General features: G+C 41.8%; 1 protein-coding gene across 1 annotated transcript; it reads right to left on the reverse strand.

Moving 5' to 3' along the window:
- Positions 1-559: 559 nt before the first annotated feature.
- On the reverse strand, positions 560-13,993 carry MPHOSPH6 (M-phase phosphoprotein 6). Its single transcript, XM_075280618.1, has 5 exons — positions 13,833-13,993; positions 6,610-6,722; positions 4,622-4,712; positions 2,050-2,150; positions 560-1,117 (listed from the first exon to the last, which is right to left on the reverse strand). The coding sequence occupies exons 1-5, from the start codon at positions 13,878-13,880 to the stop codon at positions 982-984; spliced, it is 489 nt and encodes a 162-aa protein (XP_075136719.1). The 5' UTR covers positions 13,881-13,993; the 3' UTR covers positions 560-981.
- Positions 13,994-14,213: the final 220 nt, after the last annotated feature.

Genomic DNA, 14,213 nt, shown 5'->3' on the forward strand with positions numbered 1-14,213 from the left:
TTCTTCACAGCCCAGCTAGACTGTCAGGAACTCCCTTCTGACAGTGGGCAGAGATCAGTAACGCCACTGATATCTCCAGCCCCAGGGCACATAATGGGAAAGCTGACAATTCAGCGCACTGTCTGCTTTCTAGCAGTATAGAAAACCGAATGTGCCTGAGGACATTAAAGGACCTCTTTAAGCAAACTACTCAAACTTTTTAATGAAGACATCAATATTTTAATAAGATGCTTTCAAAGTACGGTAAGCTAATTCTTCTTTCAGAAAAAATTTGATAATTTTAACCAATTTTTGGCAGATTTCAGCTCTGAACACGGAATACTAAATTTGGCTAAGTATTATAACACAGACAGTAATGCAAGATCACTACCAGATAAGCAATGTGGTTATAAAGCAGTTTAACTTTCCATGTAGACCATGACGGTCTGAATAAACAGATGCAGTAACTACTAAACAACTAAAATCAATAGAAAAGAAAATATGCAACGAAGAATCTGAGAAAAGCTGTCAACAATTTATTGACAGAAAAAAAAAAATACTATAACTCAAAGCAACCAAACACTTGCTATCAATTTTTAACCTGTACCCAATATAAAAATAAGGTGACAGCAAGTCAATAGTTACACAGAAACAGGAGACATTAAAGTGGCTGTGCGCCCATGGTCTGCTTTTGTTATTGCAGCTCAAATCCATTCAAGCAAATGAGTCTGAGCAGCAAACCAGAAACAAACTATAGACAATTGTGCTGCTGTTTCTTTAAAAGTCTCATGCAACCCCTTTAAGTTATAAAGCTTCAATGCCTGAAGGTTATGTATAAACAACCAGTACATACAATGTGTCCATTTGATTAACAGCTTCATACAAAAAAAACACACAAAAAACCCCTCCTAAAATAATTAAAATGAGCTGTCCATTTGTTAGATTTACATCCAAGCTTTCATGTATAAAAAAAGAGAACAGTCCTTCATGTTCTGCAGCCGCTTAGTCCTGAGGCTTTATAAAGCCTTTCTTTACTTTGCTGCTCTTAATATTACTATTTTCATCTTCTTCCTGGATGGCTTTATGGACTCTTTTCTTTGCAAATTTCTTTTTGATGCTGCCCACTAATGATTCATATCTGCATAGGAAAAAAAAAGCGAGAAGGTTTTATTTTTTGCTACTCATTACATAAATCTGCTCTGAATTTACACACAAGAGAGGCAAGAAAAACCACCTCTATCTGCTGCCATAGAGTACTGCACTACAAATACAAGTGACGGGGTAAGAAACGTCCACAAAATAAACTCTTGACTGTAGACGCAATATACTAAAGTGTTGCTCCGGCTCAAACCCACGTAATAAACCGTAGGCAAACTATTCTGAATGACTTACAATCTTACTCACTGTGCCTAATGCAGGTCCAGAGGGGGTACATCACGAAGCATGGATTTTAGTTGTTCCACCCTAAAATCTGAGGCAGATTCTGCCCTGAGACATTGTAACAGGCCACGTGTCCAGTTCAATCTTGCCACAGATTATGGGGCTTGAGACTTCCGATGGATTAGACTGCAGGGAGCAGAAAATGAGGAGGCGAGGCCCGACCCCCTAACAGGATAAATACTGTGAGGCAAATTTATTATACCTTGTATGCCAAAGCAAAAGGCATAAAAAGGCATTAAAATTTATGCAAATAATTTGTGACTTTCTGTTATCAGCCATTTTAATAAAATATTAATAATTAAAAAAAAAAAAGCTTTTGTTAAGTGACCCTTTCAATTCTGGTTATCCAGAATGATCCAATCCAAGTAATAGGCAGCTAATCTAATCGCCTGGTACACTGCATACAGCAGAAGTCCTTTGCCTACCACTTATAATATATTATCCTCTTCTTTGACCAGTGCCTATGATTTATAATTTGTTACCATATGCCTGGCACCTCCCCACACGCCAGAGCCTTGAAGACTTCCTGCCATGACTCATGGTCATGTTAATGGATTCAGAAGAGTACATATATATCAATGACACTTCTCTCATCACTTCCTGATCATGAAGAAAGATGATAAATCCTACCTCCGAGCCATTTCTTCATCTGACACATCCACATCCATTCTTTCTTCCTCAAGGTCCTCCTCTTCTGCCTTTGTCTTGGAGTTCATCTGGACCATAAGTTTCTGAAAAGAGAAACTAGATGACTGAGTGCGCTGCGACATGAAACTGATGATCGTACGCTGCTGTGACAGCCTGCCTAACAGCAGGGACACCCTGCACTCCACAGATGTAATGAATAGAAAATGTGCTTTATCTGCTTTCCTGTAATGGGATCTCTTCTCCTGCAATACAGTGGATTGCAAAAATATTCATTCCCCTTGAACTTTTTCACATTTTGTCACCATACGACCACAAACATAAGTGTATTATATTGAGATTTTAAGTGAAAGAAGCAACACAAAGTAGCAGATAATTGTGAAGTGGAAGGAAAATAATACACGGTTTTCTAAATTTTAATCAAATAAAAATCTAAAAAGTGTGATGTGCAAAAGTATTCAGCCTCCTGTACTCTGATGCCCCTATTAAAATCCAGTGAAATCAGTTACCTTCAGAAGTCACTTAATCAGTTATTAGCGTCCAGCTGTGTGTAATTTAGTCTCCGCATAAATACACCTGTTCTGTGAAGGCCTCAGTGGTTTGTGAACAAACAGCATCATCAAGACCAAGGAACTCACCAGACAGGTCAGAGATAAAGTTGTGGAGAAGTTTAAAGCAGGGTTAGGTTATAAAACATATCCCAAGCTTTGATCATCCCAACAAGCACTGTTCAATCCATCATTCAAAAATTGAATGAGTATTCTACAACGGTAAACCTACCAAGACATGGCTGCCCAACTAAACTAACAGATCTAGCAAAGAGAGCACTGATCAGAAAAGCAGCCAAGAGGCCCATGGGCACTCTGGAGGAGCTGCAGAAATCCACAGCTCGGTGGGAGAATCTGTCCACAGGACAACTATAAGTCATACACTTCACAAATCTGAACTGTATGGAAGAGTGACTAGAAGAAAACCATTGTTAAAAGAAAGACGTAAGAAATGCTATTTGCAGTTTACCACAAGCCATATAGGGGACCCAGCAAACATGTGGAAGAAGGTGCTCTGGTCAGATGAGACCAAAGTTGAACTTTTTGGGCTAAATACAAAGTGCTATGTGTGATGGGAAAGTAACACTGCTCATCACCCTGAACGCACAATCCCCACTGTGACACATGGTGGTGGCAGCATTATACTGAACAAGGGCGGGGGAGGGTCACTTCAGACATCTTGGACATTATAAAACATATGAACATGCTTTTGTTGTCATATGACAATCAAATTAACATGAAAAGCTATCTATATTATTTCCAGAGACATCACTTGTTTAAAACACAGTCGAGATTAGGGTATTTATATGCAGCTGTATAATATACATAAGATATAAATATCCTAATACTGATTGTGTTTTTAACCAGTTATATCTCTGGAACTAATACAGATAGCATTGCAACCTTAAAAGGTGTCCGATTCAGAACCAGGGAAAATAGCCTGGCACTGAAGTGGTTAAAGGGCATCTTTTAACACACAGATTCCTTTACAATAGGGCAAATAGAAGTTGTAAATACAACATATAACCTATTATATGTGCATCCAATATACGACTGCATCCTTCTGAATAATATACAGCACAGAGAAGGCTCCTGTTGTACGACCATCACTAGTCTATAGGGAGGGAATATGCCAAAACGTGAATGCTCCTGTTGCTGTTCAACGGCAGAGAGGTCAATGTGGGGTATAAAGAATTTATCTATAGAATATAACTGGTTTTGTGTCCAAACCTCCAATGAGTAATACTAGGGTAGGAAGTTTTCAGCTACCTTAGATTAAGAGCTAACATTAATGATTTGGGGATGGACTCCATCCCAAATCAGTGGCAGTGAGGAAGTGATCACAGCAGGATGATGAATAAATAAGTGTCCTGCTCGATTTTGCTGCCATGTACACAGATTCCCAGCAGGACGTAAGGATGTGCCTGTTATTTCTTCAGTCAATAAGATCTGACTATCAGGAGTTTGGCTGAAGGAAAGGGGGTGTCTTAAGTAAGCAAGAAAGGAAAAAGTCCAGGCAAAAGTGAAAACCATTAAAATCAACCTTATCAGGCTCATTTTCTCATCTGTTGTGCTAAGACTATGCGCAGGATTTCTCGCTAGACCCAACACAACTCTGCAAAGCCAAACTGTCAATTTAAGAGGAATTATTCATTGTTATTGACATAAATGGAGTTTGCCTTTAATAAAATATTTGCCTGGAGAATTAGAACGGAAATGGCTGCCAGAAAGTATGACTGAACAGCAAGGTAAATTTAGCGTTTTTTTTTTAATTTTTTTGTACTGCAGTTACTGACTGTATAAATCACTTACTAGATCTTATTTATCTCTACGTTTATGTGACTGGGGATACTTTAAAAGGGAGGAACTGCAGAAAAAGCTATAAAGGAAAAGCGCAATATAGAAGTATTATTGTATCTCCATTTTAGCTGCTAACCTGTGGCCCTGTTCTAGGACATACATTTTATTTTATTCTATCAATGCAGCACTGTACAAGCACAAGCCATTACCTCAATCTCCGGATTGAACCCTTTAAAGGACATTCTACCGTACAGAAAATCTTCACATAGAAGGAAACTTCTTTCTTCGATGATAAAACTCCTAAAGGAAGTGTTAAAAACCCAGTTAGCAGGACGGTGTGTTTATCTGCCATGTCATTAGGTCATACGCCAAAGAGACGTGAAAAGAAGAAAAGCAAATACGTATAATTCATTAGCGCCAAATCCGTTTAGCAAAGAACTAGGAGAATTGCTTTCATTAGTATGTAGTCGGAATGCTAGGATATATGTGTATGAACAGTAGCTTGTGACGGCAATGCATATGGTTATATATCCATTACTACAAATATAGGCAGCTCTACTTCATGGCTCATTTATAAACACTGCATAAGAATGGAAAGGAAAAAATATATATTCATCTTTCATATTTAATGGGGCTGACTGTTATAGACATTCTGAGGCAATAAAGAAGGTCTCAACATCAGGACCCAACACATACATAAATATAGCTAGAGATCAAGGTCAAGACTCTCTGCTTTGAAAGGTCTGGAACAACCACCGAAACCAACTGATTTCAAGGGAATCCTGTGTAATGGCCCTTTACTTCGGCAGCAGGACTCTATGAGCAAATAAATATCTCATTTGAGCAACTGCAGCAACAAAGGAATTAAAGGAAATGGTTAACAACTCTAGGGGGTTAATAGAGAGCTCCTTCATTGAATTTTAATCTAGCACCTACTGGTATGAATGTTGGGTTAATAGGCCTTTCTTCCATTTTGGCACCTTCCCTAAATCTACAGGAGCGGGACTCAGGCTGACACATGGATCAATAAATCTATTCTGCTGCCTATTCCTACTCACTGCGCAAACCAGACTAATCCTACAACCAATACTGGGAAAGCTCCAAGTCAAAGGCCAGCAGCCTCCACATTGACAACATATTAGAAAGGTGCAAAATGCCAGAACGACTGATATCCAACCAAATGGCTGAAGTGTTACTTAATCTTACATGTATTCTCACAGCGCTACACCCTTTACCCAAGCAGCATCACACTTTCCTATACACAGAAGCCTGTATAATATAGTTATACTGAAACTGTGATTATCAGATTATTGCTAGTGCAAGACGTGTAGGGATTGTAACAATGGAGAGAACTATTCAAGCAATTGCCCTAATTCCTACAGAACACACCAAATGGTAATAAAATTTCATATATATATATATATATATATATATATATATATATTTATATATTTCCAAATCCTTCATCTTCCCTGTGAATCACTACAATAGAAAAGAGGATGGGAATGGCAATTTATTCCTGTGGCACTGGCTACATCTTTAAAAGATCACTTGACCCACTTGATAGCAATAAGGAATTGAAGGATTTTTAAACACAGAAATGCTTAAAGATCTAAAGCCAGAAAAAAAAACAACAACAACACACACAACGGTGTCTGAAGCTGCTCTTGCTGCCAGGCTGGCTGTAAATTAAAGGCGTCAGGAAGCTTCTGTGGTGTGAGAAGCGCCAGGGATTTCCAATTATTACAGGTTGCAGCCTCTTGCATTAAAAAACCCATTTCTAATACAAAGCCAATAAATACAGCGGAGGTCAGGAGCCAAGTGTACACGCCTGGTAAACACAGAACAACACTTACTTCATCTGCACTCCTGCCCTGCCGGCTCTGTGCACTTAATATCAAACACATTATAAAACTGGGGGCCAAGAAATAGGCCAGGACTACATGGCACCATGCCACAATACCTGGCGGTTTTCTTAAAGTCAATGTGGCACTAATGTAGAAATGCGGAACTGCAGGCATGTGCCAGTCCCTGAATTTCTATGACTCCAGACTATAGATGTTACTACTAGACAGTTGTGACTTTTCAGAGCCATGTATGTCCCAGCCTTTTGTATTTCTTTAGTACAGGACACTGCATTGGGTGGGTGTTTGGATGGAGGGGTACCTTTACATGCAATAAATACTAAAGTCCTTACTCTTTCTCCTTCAGCTCTGGTAAGTCAAGGAACCAGTGTTCATCGCTAATGATCTTCTTCTCCTCCTCTTCTAACTGTTTCTTGGTTTCTGGGTCAAGACTCCTTTGCATAAACTAAAGAAGGAAATAAGGATATATTTAATATAGTTCACATAGCAGCACAGTTTAGCCTGGATTTATAATACTGCTCAGTTACCAGAAGGGATATATATATATATATATATATATATATATATATATATATATATATATATATATACTTCCATTTCTAGGAGAGCTGGAGGATGACAATTATGGCAATATCCTGTTCCATAAACAGTTTCCAACAGCTTTTCTAGACCCCGATGCCAAGGATGTCTGTTCCCCAGCACTGTTCGGTGTCATCCTCTGTGGGAGCAGGTATAAGAGAATGTCTCAAAGTATTTCACAGCGCTTTACAGACAATGGCATCACTCACATCTCACTCCCCATCAGTTTGTCTTTAGGGTGTGGGAGGAAACCCACACAAACAGGGGGAGAACCTAGATGATGCCAGCGCTGCAAGGCAATAGTGCTAACCACTAAGCCACCATGCTGTCTATTTCAGTGCAGTAGAAGTAATAATAAGTAAGACACTGTCACGAGGGGTAGCATATGATATAATGTGCCAGTCCGTCCAGGAATGGCACACCATCCGACAGCATAGCCATTACAGCTTACCGACTGTTGCATGAAGCATGGCACTATGAGATGCCCCCCTGGACAACCAGCTACACAATAACACAGTATCTGATCACACACAGGATGGCACTAGATTCCAAAAGAATGACCTCTGAGCTGTGCTATAATCTCCATAAACCGATCCTCTCACAAGATCTCATCCTTTGGCCTCCGCAGGACTGTGTATATTCTAAGAAATAGCATTTCTTACAATTACACCAACTCACAACAGGAGGCAAAAAAGCAATTTAACCAAATGGTGACATAAGTGTTACTTGGTGGCTGTTTTAAGCATTCTGCACTTTCACTCTACTGAATACATTTCAGTAAATGGCTGTATAAGAGGGTCTAGATGCTGGACCCTCCCTCCACTTATTAGGTTTCCATTAGATGTACCTAGTGGGCTGCTATGCATTAGGAAGGAAATCTTTCAGTGCATGACCACAGATTGCGGTTGTAATATGGGTCAGCAGCTTCCAAGGCTCATTATTCCGTTCTTGTTTAATCTACCCGCTTTCACGTCAGTGTGAGTATTACATGCACTTACCAGGTAATGGGGCACCCCGCTGCTTTTAATGCAGATGTTAGAGGTGTAAAAACCGCCTGCACTATAAGCACCTGTTCCTAATAATACACATAGTGCTATACAATCCATCAGAGGAATAGCTGGATAGCACCGCATACAATGGGTGATGCAACTCAATAAGGTGTCTGTTTTAGATTGGACATCACAGTAAAAGTAAAAGCAGATTCTACCAGCCATTAGAAGGACTCACTGGCAGGGGGAGAATCAAGTGGTGAAGCCGCCTGTAATGCAATAAGCATTTATATCAGTAATACATGGTTTTGTGCTGACATTTCCCATGATGGCTTTTTGCTGTAATTTGAAAGTGGAAGGAAAGAGGTTATAATGGAGAGAAGATGCGTGGAGATTAAGCAAGACTTAAAGAGCAATGTTATTACATTCCCACAGTGTATGATAACGCAGGGGGGGTGCTTATATGGAAAGGCATTCATGTTCAACAAGTTTACTACTAACCCATTAGGAGCCTTACATTTCACTTCATTCCACAATATAGACCCAGAGAGTGCAAGCTTTGGGGTGGACCCATGTTAGTAGTACAGTGACTGAACAAGACATAAGTGTGTGATATAGTTCAGAGATATCCATGAGGTATATTATAATTCTACTAATGACTAATGAAATGACAAAACAGGGAGAACCATGTGTGGCCAAGCCCCCACTAGACCTATGGAGCCCGCCATACACAGTATTGGTAGAAAGTAGTATATTCAGGAAAAAGTAATGGGATGGTAGACAGATTTATGAAGGGGTCCCAGCCTCTTCATGAATCTTTCGGTCCCGGCGCCAGTTGTGCCATGTATTAAGGTGTACGATACACCAGTCTTAATAAACTTGTCCCACTGTGCTATGCCTAGTGCCAGGCTCAAGCAGGAGGAACTCCATTTGGAGAGCCGGGAATTACCTGGGCCTACTATCTTGCTTTAGTTTTGCACAGTTTCCTCATCACTACCACAGCGCGGAGTCTACCAACAAATTTATACAGTACCATACACTACAGTTGTGCAAGCTAGATTTACTACTGGGGCTCCCCATCACTGAAGATTTAATGTCCAGAATGGTAGTCACTGGGTTTATCTTCCCAATATATGGGCTGCAGAAAGGAGAAGACAGACAGCAACAGGCAAAGGAGAGACTGCAGGGAGGAGGCAGAGACAGACTGGAGCAGGTGGCAATGGAAACACTCCAGGGAGGAAAAAGAGCAGCGACAGACCAGAACAGCGGATGGTTGTAGAGGCTGAAGTAGATTATGGATACTGTGGTGAGCTGAACGCTATAGTAGCACCGTGTCCCTTTAACAATAACAGTTTGGATAAAGACTTACAGATACCATTACTCACTAACTCCCATCTGTGACCTGAAACTCAGAACAACTTATGCATCATTTCCCTCCAGGACTGACACCCATAAAACATTAAAACATCAGGAGCGTGTGTGTTGGGGGGGGGGGTCACTTCTCCTGGTCCTCTAAGATGTCAGGGGTCCATTTAAACAATCCGGCTGTCCTGAACATTGTCAATCTAAATGGAAGGTCTCCTGTAAGAGCATACAATCCGCTAAAAGTACATGAAGTGCATTAGTTGCTTTGTCAGCAGAGCATGTCGACGAGGAAAAATAACAACAAAGGACTAGTCATGTTCTTCACATTAAAGGCATAAAGGAACCTGAAATGCCCTATTATGGCTGTACGCAATAAGATGTTGGTGTGTCAGCCTTAAATTGTCCCACCTGGAAATAATAATGGTCCCATTTAATTTCTAAGTGTCAAGGCTTTTAGGGAACCATTGGATGTCGAAGAAAAGGAAAAAAAGAAAAATCTAACTATTTCAGTCTGGCTGAAGAGTGATTTTTTTGCTATAATAAGAGCTGTGGTGACAGCTTCCAGCGCTCTTGCCCACATGTGCGGGTCAAAGACGTGACGGGAGGACGCTGGCTGAAACCTGATTGCTTTGTAACTTTCCAAGCAGAGAGCCTTTCAGTCGCAGATTTTGACAACACCGCTTCTTAAAAATGGAAGTTCAAAGAGTAAATTGCTGCAAAAAAAAAGGAGCAAAAAAATTATATATTTATTGAAAAAAAAAAAAAAAAGTCTATAATACACCCACCTAGGCCAATCACACATTTATCACAGTTGGAGGGGGGTAATTGAGAAGCTCAGTCATTAGTGGCGCTACAATTAGACCTCGGGTTGACACCTCCGATTTTAATCAGAGTAGTCACCCAAGCCAAAAACTTCCAGCTAAAGTAGCAACACGTAGGAAGTCAGATTAACCTCATGACGGCCATGCATGTGAATTGCTGAAAAGCAGGTATTCTTGGGGTTGACTGTCAATTTAATGGCTGGTAATAATCCATAGCAGCTATCGAGCCTACTGCAGCAGCCTCTATGACGGATACTTTTGATATGCACCACTGATCATATGGGGGGAGAGGCATGTTAATACACAATGTCAGATTAGCTGTGGAGGTGCTATCACAGCACGCGTTTGTTATCCCCTACATGCCCACTTACAGTAGTCATTAAGGACCTTATTCTTAATCCAGAGGAAGATACTACACTGCGCTTTTTTCCTCTAGCGTTTTCTTTTTAGCTGCGTTCCGCAACGTCTGGCCATAGCCTAACACTTACTGGTTTAAAATTTGCAATTCCCTATCGTTCCCCCTGTGCTCTGCACACAGCGTTGTAATCCATTCCAGCGCCACCTTTCTTCTGCTCCATCACCCACGCATAGGAGGAATGCCCCCTGTGCTTTCTGAGCACAATGAAGAAAAACGGCAGTGTGGACCTTCAAGATAAAGGTAAGATGAATAGTCTTTAAAAGGGCTATTTCTATGTTCTTTTAATTTAAAACATGTTTTTTAATGATAGAATCCCTTTGTCACACTTTGTCAAGAGCAGAAACAGCCATTTCTCTCTCATAAAATATACTTTTTGCTGATGTCCGTCATACTATTACAATGGATATTGGCACTTTAAATATGGAGTTCACGCGCAAGCAGAGCAGGCTCCATGACCACCAGGTCTCTGCTGTTTTGTACAGACGTGACCACTGCTAATGCCCACAAGCAGAGTATATGCGAGTTCCATTGATCCTTTGCCCACATGTTGCCAATGCAGCTCCTATGAGGCAAGATTATGGAAGACATTCCATATGTATGACAGACAGAACCCTTCTGAAATCTCCCAGGCTTCTCATAAGAAAATAACTACGGAGGCCTAACAGTGGCCTTCCTCAACAGTGATTCTCCTATAAACTGCAATAGAATTGTATTGCAGACTCAGGGTTGGTTCACACTAGAGTATGTATTCCGTCTGGTTAGAGTCCACATGGAGACCCCCCGGACGGAATACAATCGCAATTGCTGTGCTGTCAAAGCACACGGACCCCACAGACTATAATGGGGTCTGTGCTGACAAGCAACAGAGCTCCTCAGATAGGGGAGGGGGGAGGTGAGAGCTCCTGGATTACGGTGCTGTCTATCTTCAGCTTATCCACTTATCAGCCGGATTAATTGAATTTGGCTGATAAGGGCTGAGATAAGGAGTCCATTACCTCTGTATGTAATGCAAGCTGACTCAATTCCAGCTCTGCTACATCAGTTTCCACATCAGCTTTATACTGTGGTAATGCATTTACACACAGACTATACATTTACACCACAGACTATAATGGGGTCTGTGCTGACAAGCAACAGAGCTCCTCAGATAGGGGAGGGGGGAGGTGAGAGCTCCTGGATTACGGTGCTGTCTATCTTCAGCTTATCCACTTATCAGCCGGATTAATTGAATTTGGCTGATAAGGGCTGAGATAAGGAGTCCATTACCTCTGTATGTAATGCAAGCTGACTCAATTCCAGCTCTGCTACATCAGTTTCCACATCAGCTTTATACTGTGGTAATGCATTTACAACCAATCCCTCATTACTGACTGCAAACATAGCAGATAGCAGAGCAAGTGAAACCCCGCCCACCAATGTGCCTGCAGAACAAGAGTTATGGGAATACCCCTTTAACTCTGCCTTGGAGAAAAAAAAAAAAAAAAAGTGGGATACCAAATGTTGGCAGATTTGTGTAAAGAACACACAAAATACACAGTGTGAATTCTGTGGCATAATAAAAACATTACTCCACCACCAAACCACTTTAAGGCCTATTCACATGGCTGGGCATTTTTGACAGTTCATTTACGAGACTTACAAAAATGACATCCTTAGCAAAGGTAGGTTATCAGCATAATGTGCTCTGTAATACAGTGGTGGCAGATGAAAATGCTTGGGGGGGGGGAGGAGGTGGTAGACACCCTTTAAAACCTCTTATGTCCTTACACAATATAAAATGGTAGCATTCCTTTACAGACACTTTACTGACTCCAAAGTCCTATTTTCACTATTAACCTTTTAGGCTAAGGCCCCAACATAGCAGGCCACAGCAAAAAAAAAAAAAAAAGCTGCGAGAAAAACCGTGGCAGCAACAGACTGTGGCTTTTCCCAAAGATTTTTACAGAAAGGCTACAGAGGTTTCCTCTGCGGACTTTCTGCTTCCATTATACCAATAGGGAAACCGCCGATATTCTGAGCAGAGAGGGCAACAAGGGAAGGGGGAAGCATAAATACTGCTGCTGTAGCAGAGCACCAAGTATATGCTCCCCTTTCATTTAATTCACGCAGGTCTTGTGCTGGCTGCAGTGCCAACAAAATATGCACACGTGCCAGAAGTTGTCAACCCCTTGCACACTATCTAGAGCAGGGGTAGGAAACCTTTGGCTCTCCAGCTGCTGTGAAACTACAACTCCCATCATGCTCCATTCACTTCCATGGGAGTTCCCAGAACAGCAGAGCCAGTATGCATGCTGGGAGTTGTAGTTTTGCAACAGCTGGAGAGCCGTACGTTCCCTACCCCTGATCTAGAGCGTTCTCTCTGAGGGCACCTAGCTTACACAGCTCCTCTGGTGCACAGAACACCCCCATGCCGGGAGACTGTCCGCAGCTCTTAGAACAACAGTGAATGTAATTTGAGTTTCTGGTTACTTCCCAGTCACTGACAGCAAGCAGAAAATAAATCACTACACATGCACAGGTTATACTCATGGTGGTGAACCTATGGCACATGTGCCAGAGTGAGTACTCAGACCCCACTCTGTGGGCACGTGTGCTGTGGACCCAGGCAGCCCTGGACAAGACACCCAGCACATCTTTCAATTGTATTTGCAAATGCACATACACCTGAAAAATGGCAGTGTAAAATGGCAGGTACATGGCTTACACTGACAGAACATTATGACCTCTGCCCTGATGCAGGACGATGACACCATTCATTAGCAACTCCTGCTGCTGTTCATGGGAGTGCAGGTAAGTACTGGAGCATATTATACTGTGTGGGAGCTACTGTGGAGTAGCCCCCACACAGTATAATATACTCCGTGGTGTGGGTTAAGCTGAGACTTGTGGTTCAGGAACAGATGGAGCACAATAAAGGGATTGTCTGTTTTGGTTTTTAAACTAGTATTCCCCTCCCTACTTGTATGTATACAGGACCCCCAGGCTTGGGAAGAGGGGAGTACTGGTTTAAGTTTATGACCCCACTAAAACCAGTACTAAATAATAAGAGAATAAAACAGACCACCCCTTTAAGACGTGACATAATCAGGCAATGAGTGACTTGGATATATAGCAAATGCAGATGATACTGCAAACCATATCGCTAATAGATGAAGATGCTGGGACTTGTAGTGCGGCCAGGTCTATTGGTGGAGCAGTCAAGAGACAGTGGAACTACAAGTCCCAGTAGATCACTGCAACTATAAAGTACCAAGCTGCCATTTGAGCGTTGACGGCTCACAGCTAAGTCACACAGAAGAGGTTCTGCAGCAGCTGCACCATCCTTACGCTGCCATGTGTTCCTGTTACTAGCATACATCATGGCGGCAGCCCCCTCCTCTCACCTTCATCCGCAGGAGGTTCTTCGAGAGCTTCCCTACTTCGGTGGCCATGGTGAAATCCTGAGAGGCAAACACACGCCGACACCGGGGAGAAGGCGGATTTACTTTCCAGGCCTCGGCTCCTCACCGGCAACCTAGCGACAGACAGAACTAGTCACCTCCAGGCGGCCAGGAAAAGCAATGGATGCTCGATGCGCAGATCGGAGGCGCCTGGTGTGAGTGTCACGTGACTTGTACGCCACATGCTTGTTTGTGTGCTATGTACCATGTAATGTTACAGACACTGAGCAGAGATGGTTTCTATCCGTGTGTCACTCAGTCTGGCTAAATGTGAAATAGTACGAAGGGTTAAAATGCCTCGTCGTGAAGACGTCTGAATTATCT

This window comes from Leptodactylus fuscus, chromosome 7 (assembly GCF_031893055.1).
Source record: "Leptodactylus fuscus isolate aLepFus1 chromosome 7, aLepFus1.hap2, whole genome shotgun sequence".
Classification (NCBI taxonomy): domain Eukaryota; kingdom Metazoa; phylum Chordata; class Amphibia; order Anura; family Leptodactylidae; genus Leptodactylus; species Leptodactylus fuscus.

Coding starts and splice junctions, on each gene's coding strand:
- MPHOSPH6 (XM_075280618.1), bottom strand. CDS start 13,880: ATGGCCACCGAAGTAGGGAAGCTCTCGAAGAACCTCCTGCGGATGAAG. Junction 4,713..6,609: donor CCAGAGCTGAAGGAGAAAGA/GTAAGGACTTTA, acceptor CACTTCCTTTAG/GAGTTTTATCATCGAAGAAA. Junction 1,118..2,049: donor GATGAAGAAATGGCTCGGAG/GTAGGATTTATC, acceptor TTTCCTATGCAG/ATATGAATCATTAGTGGGCA.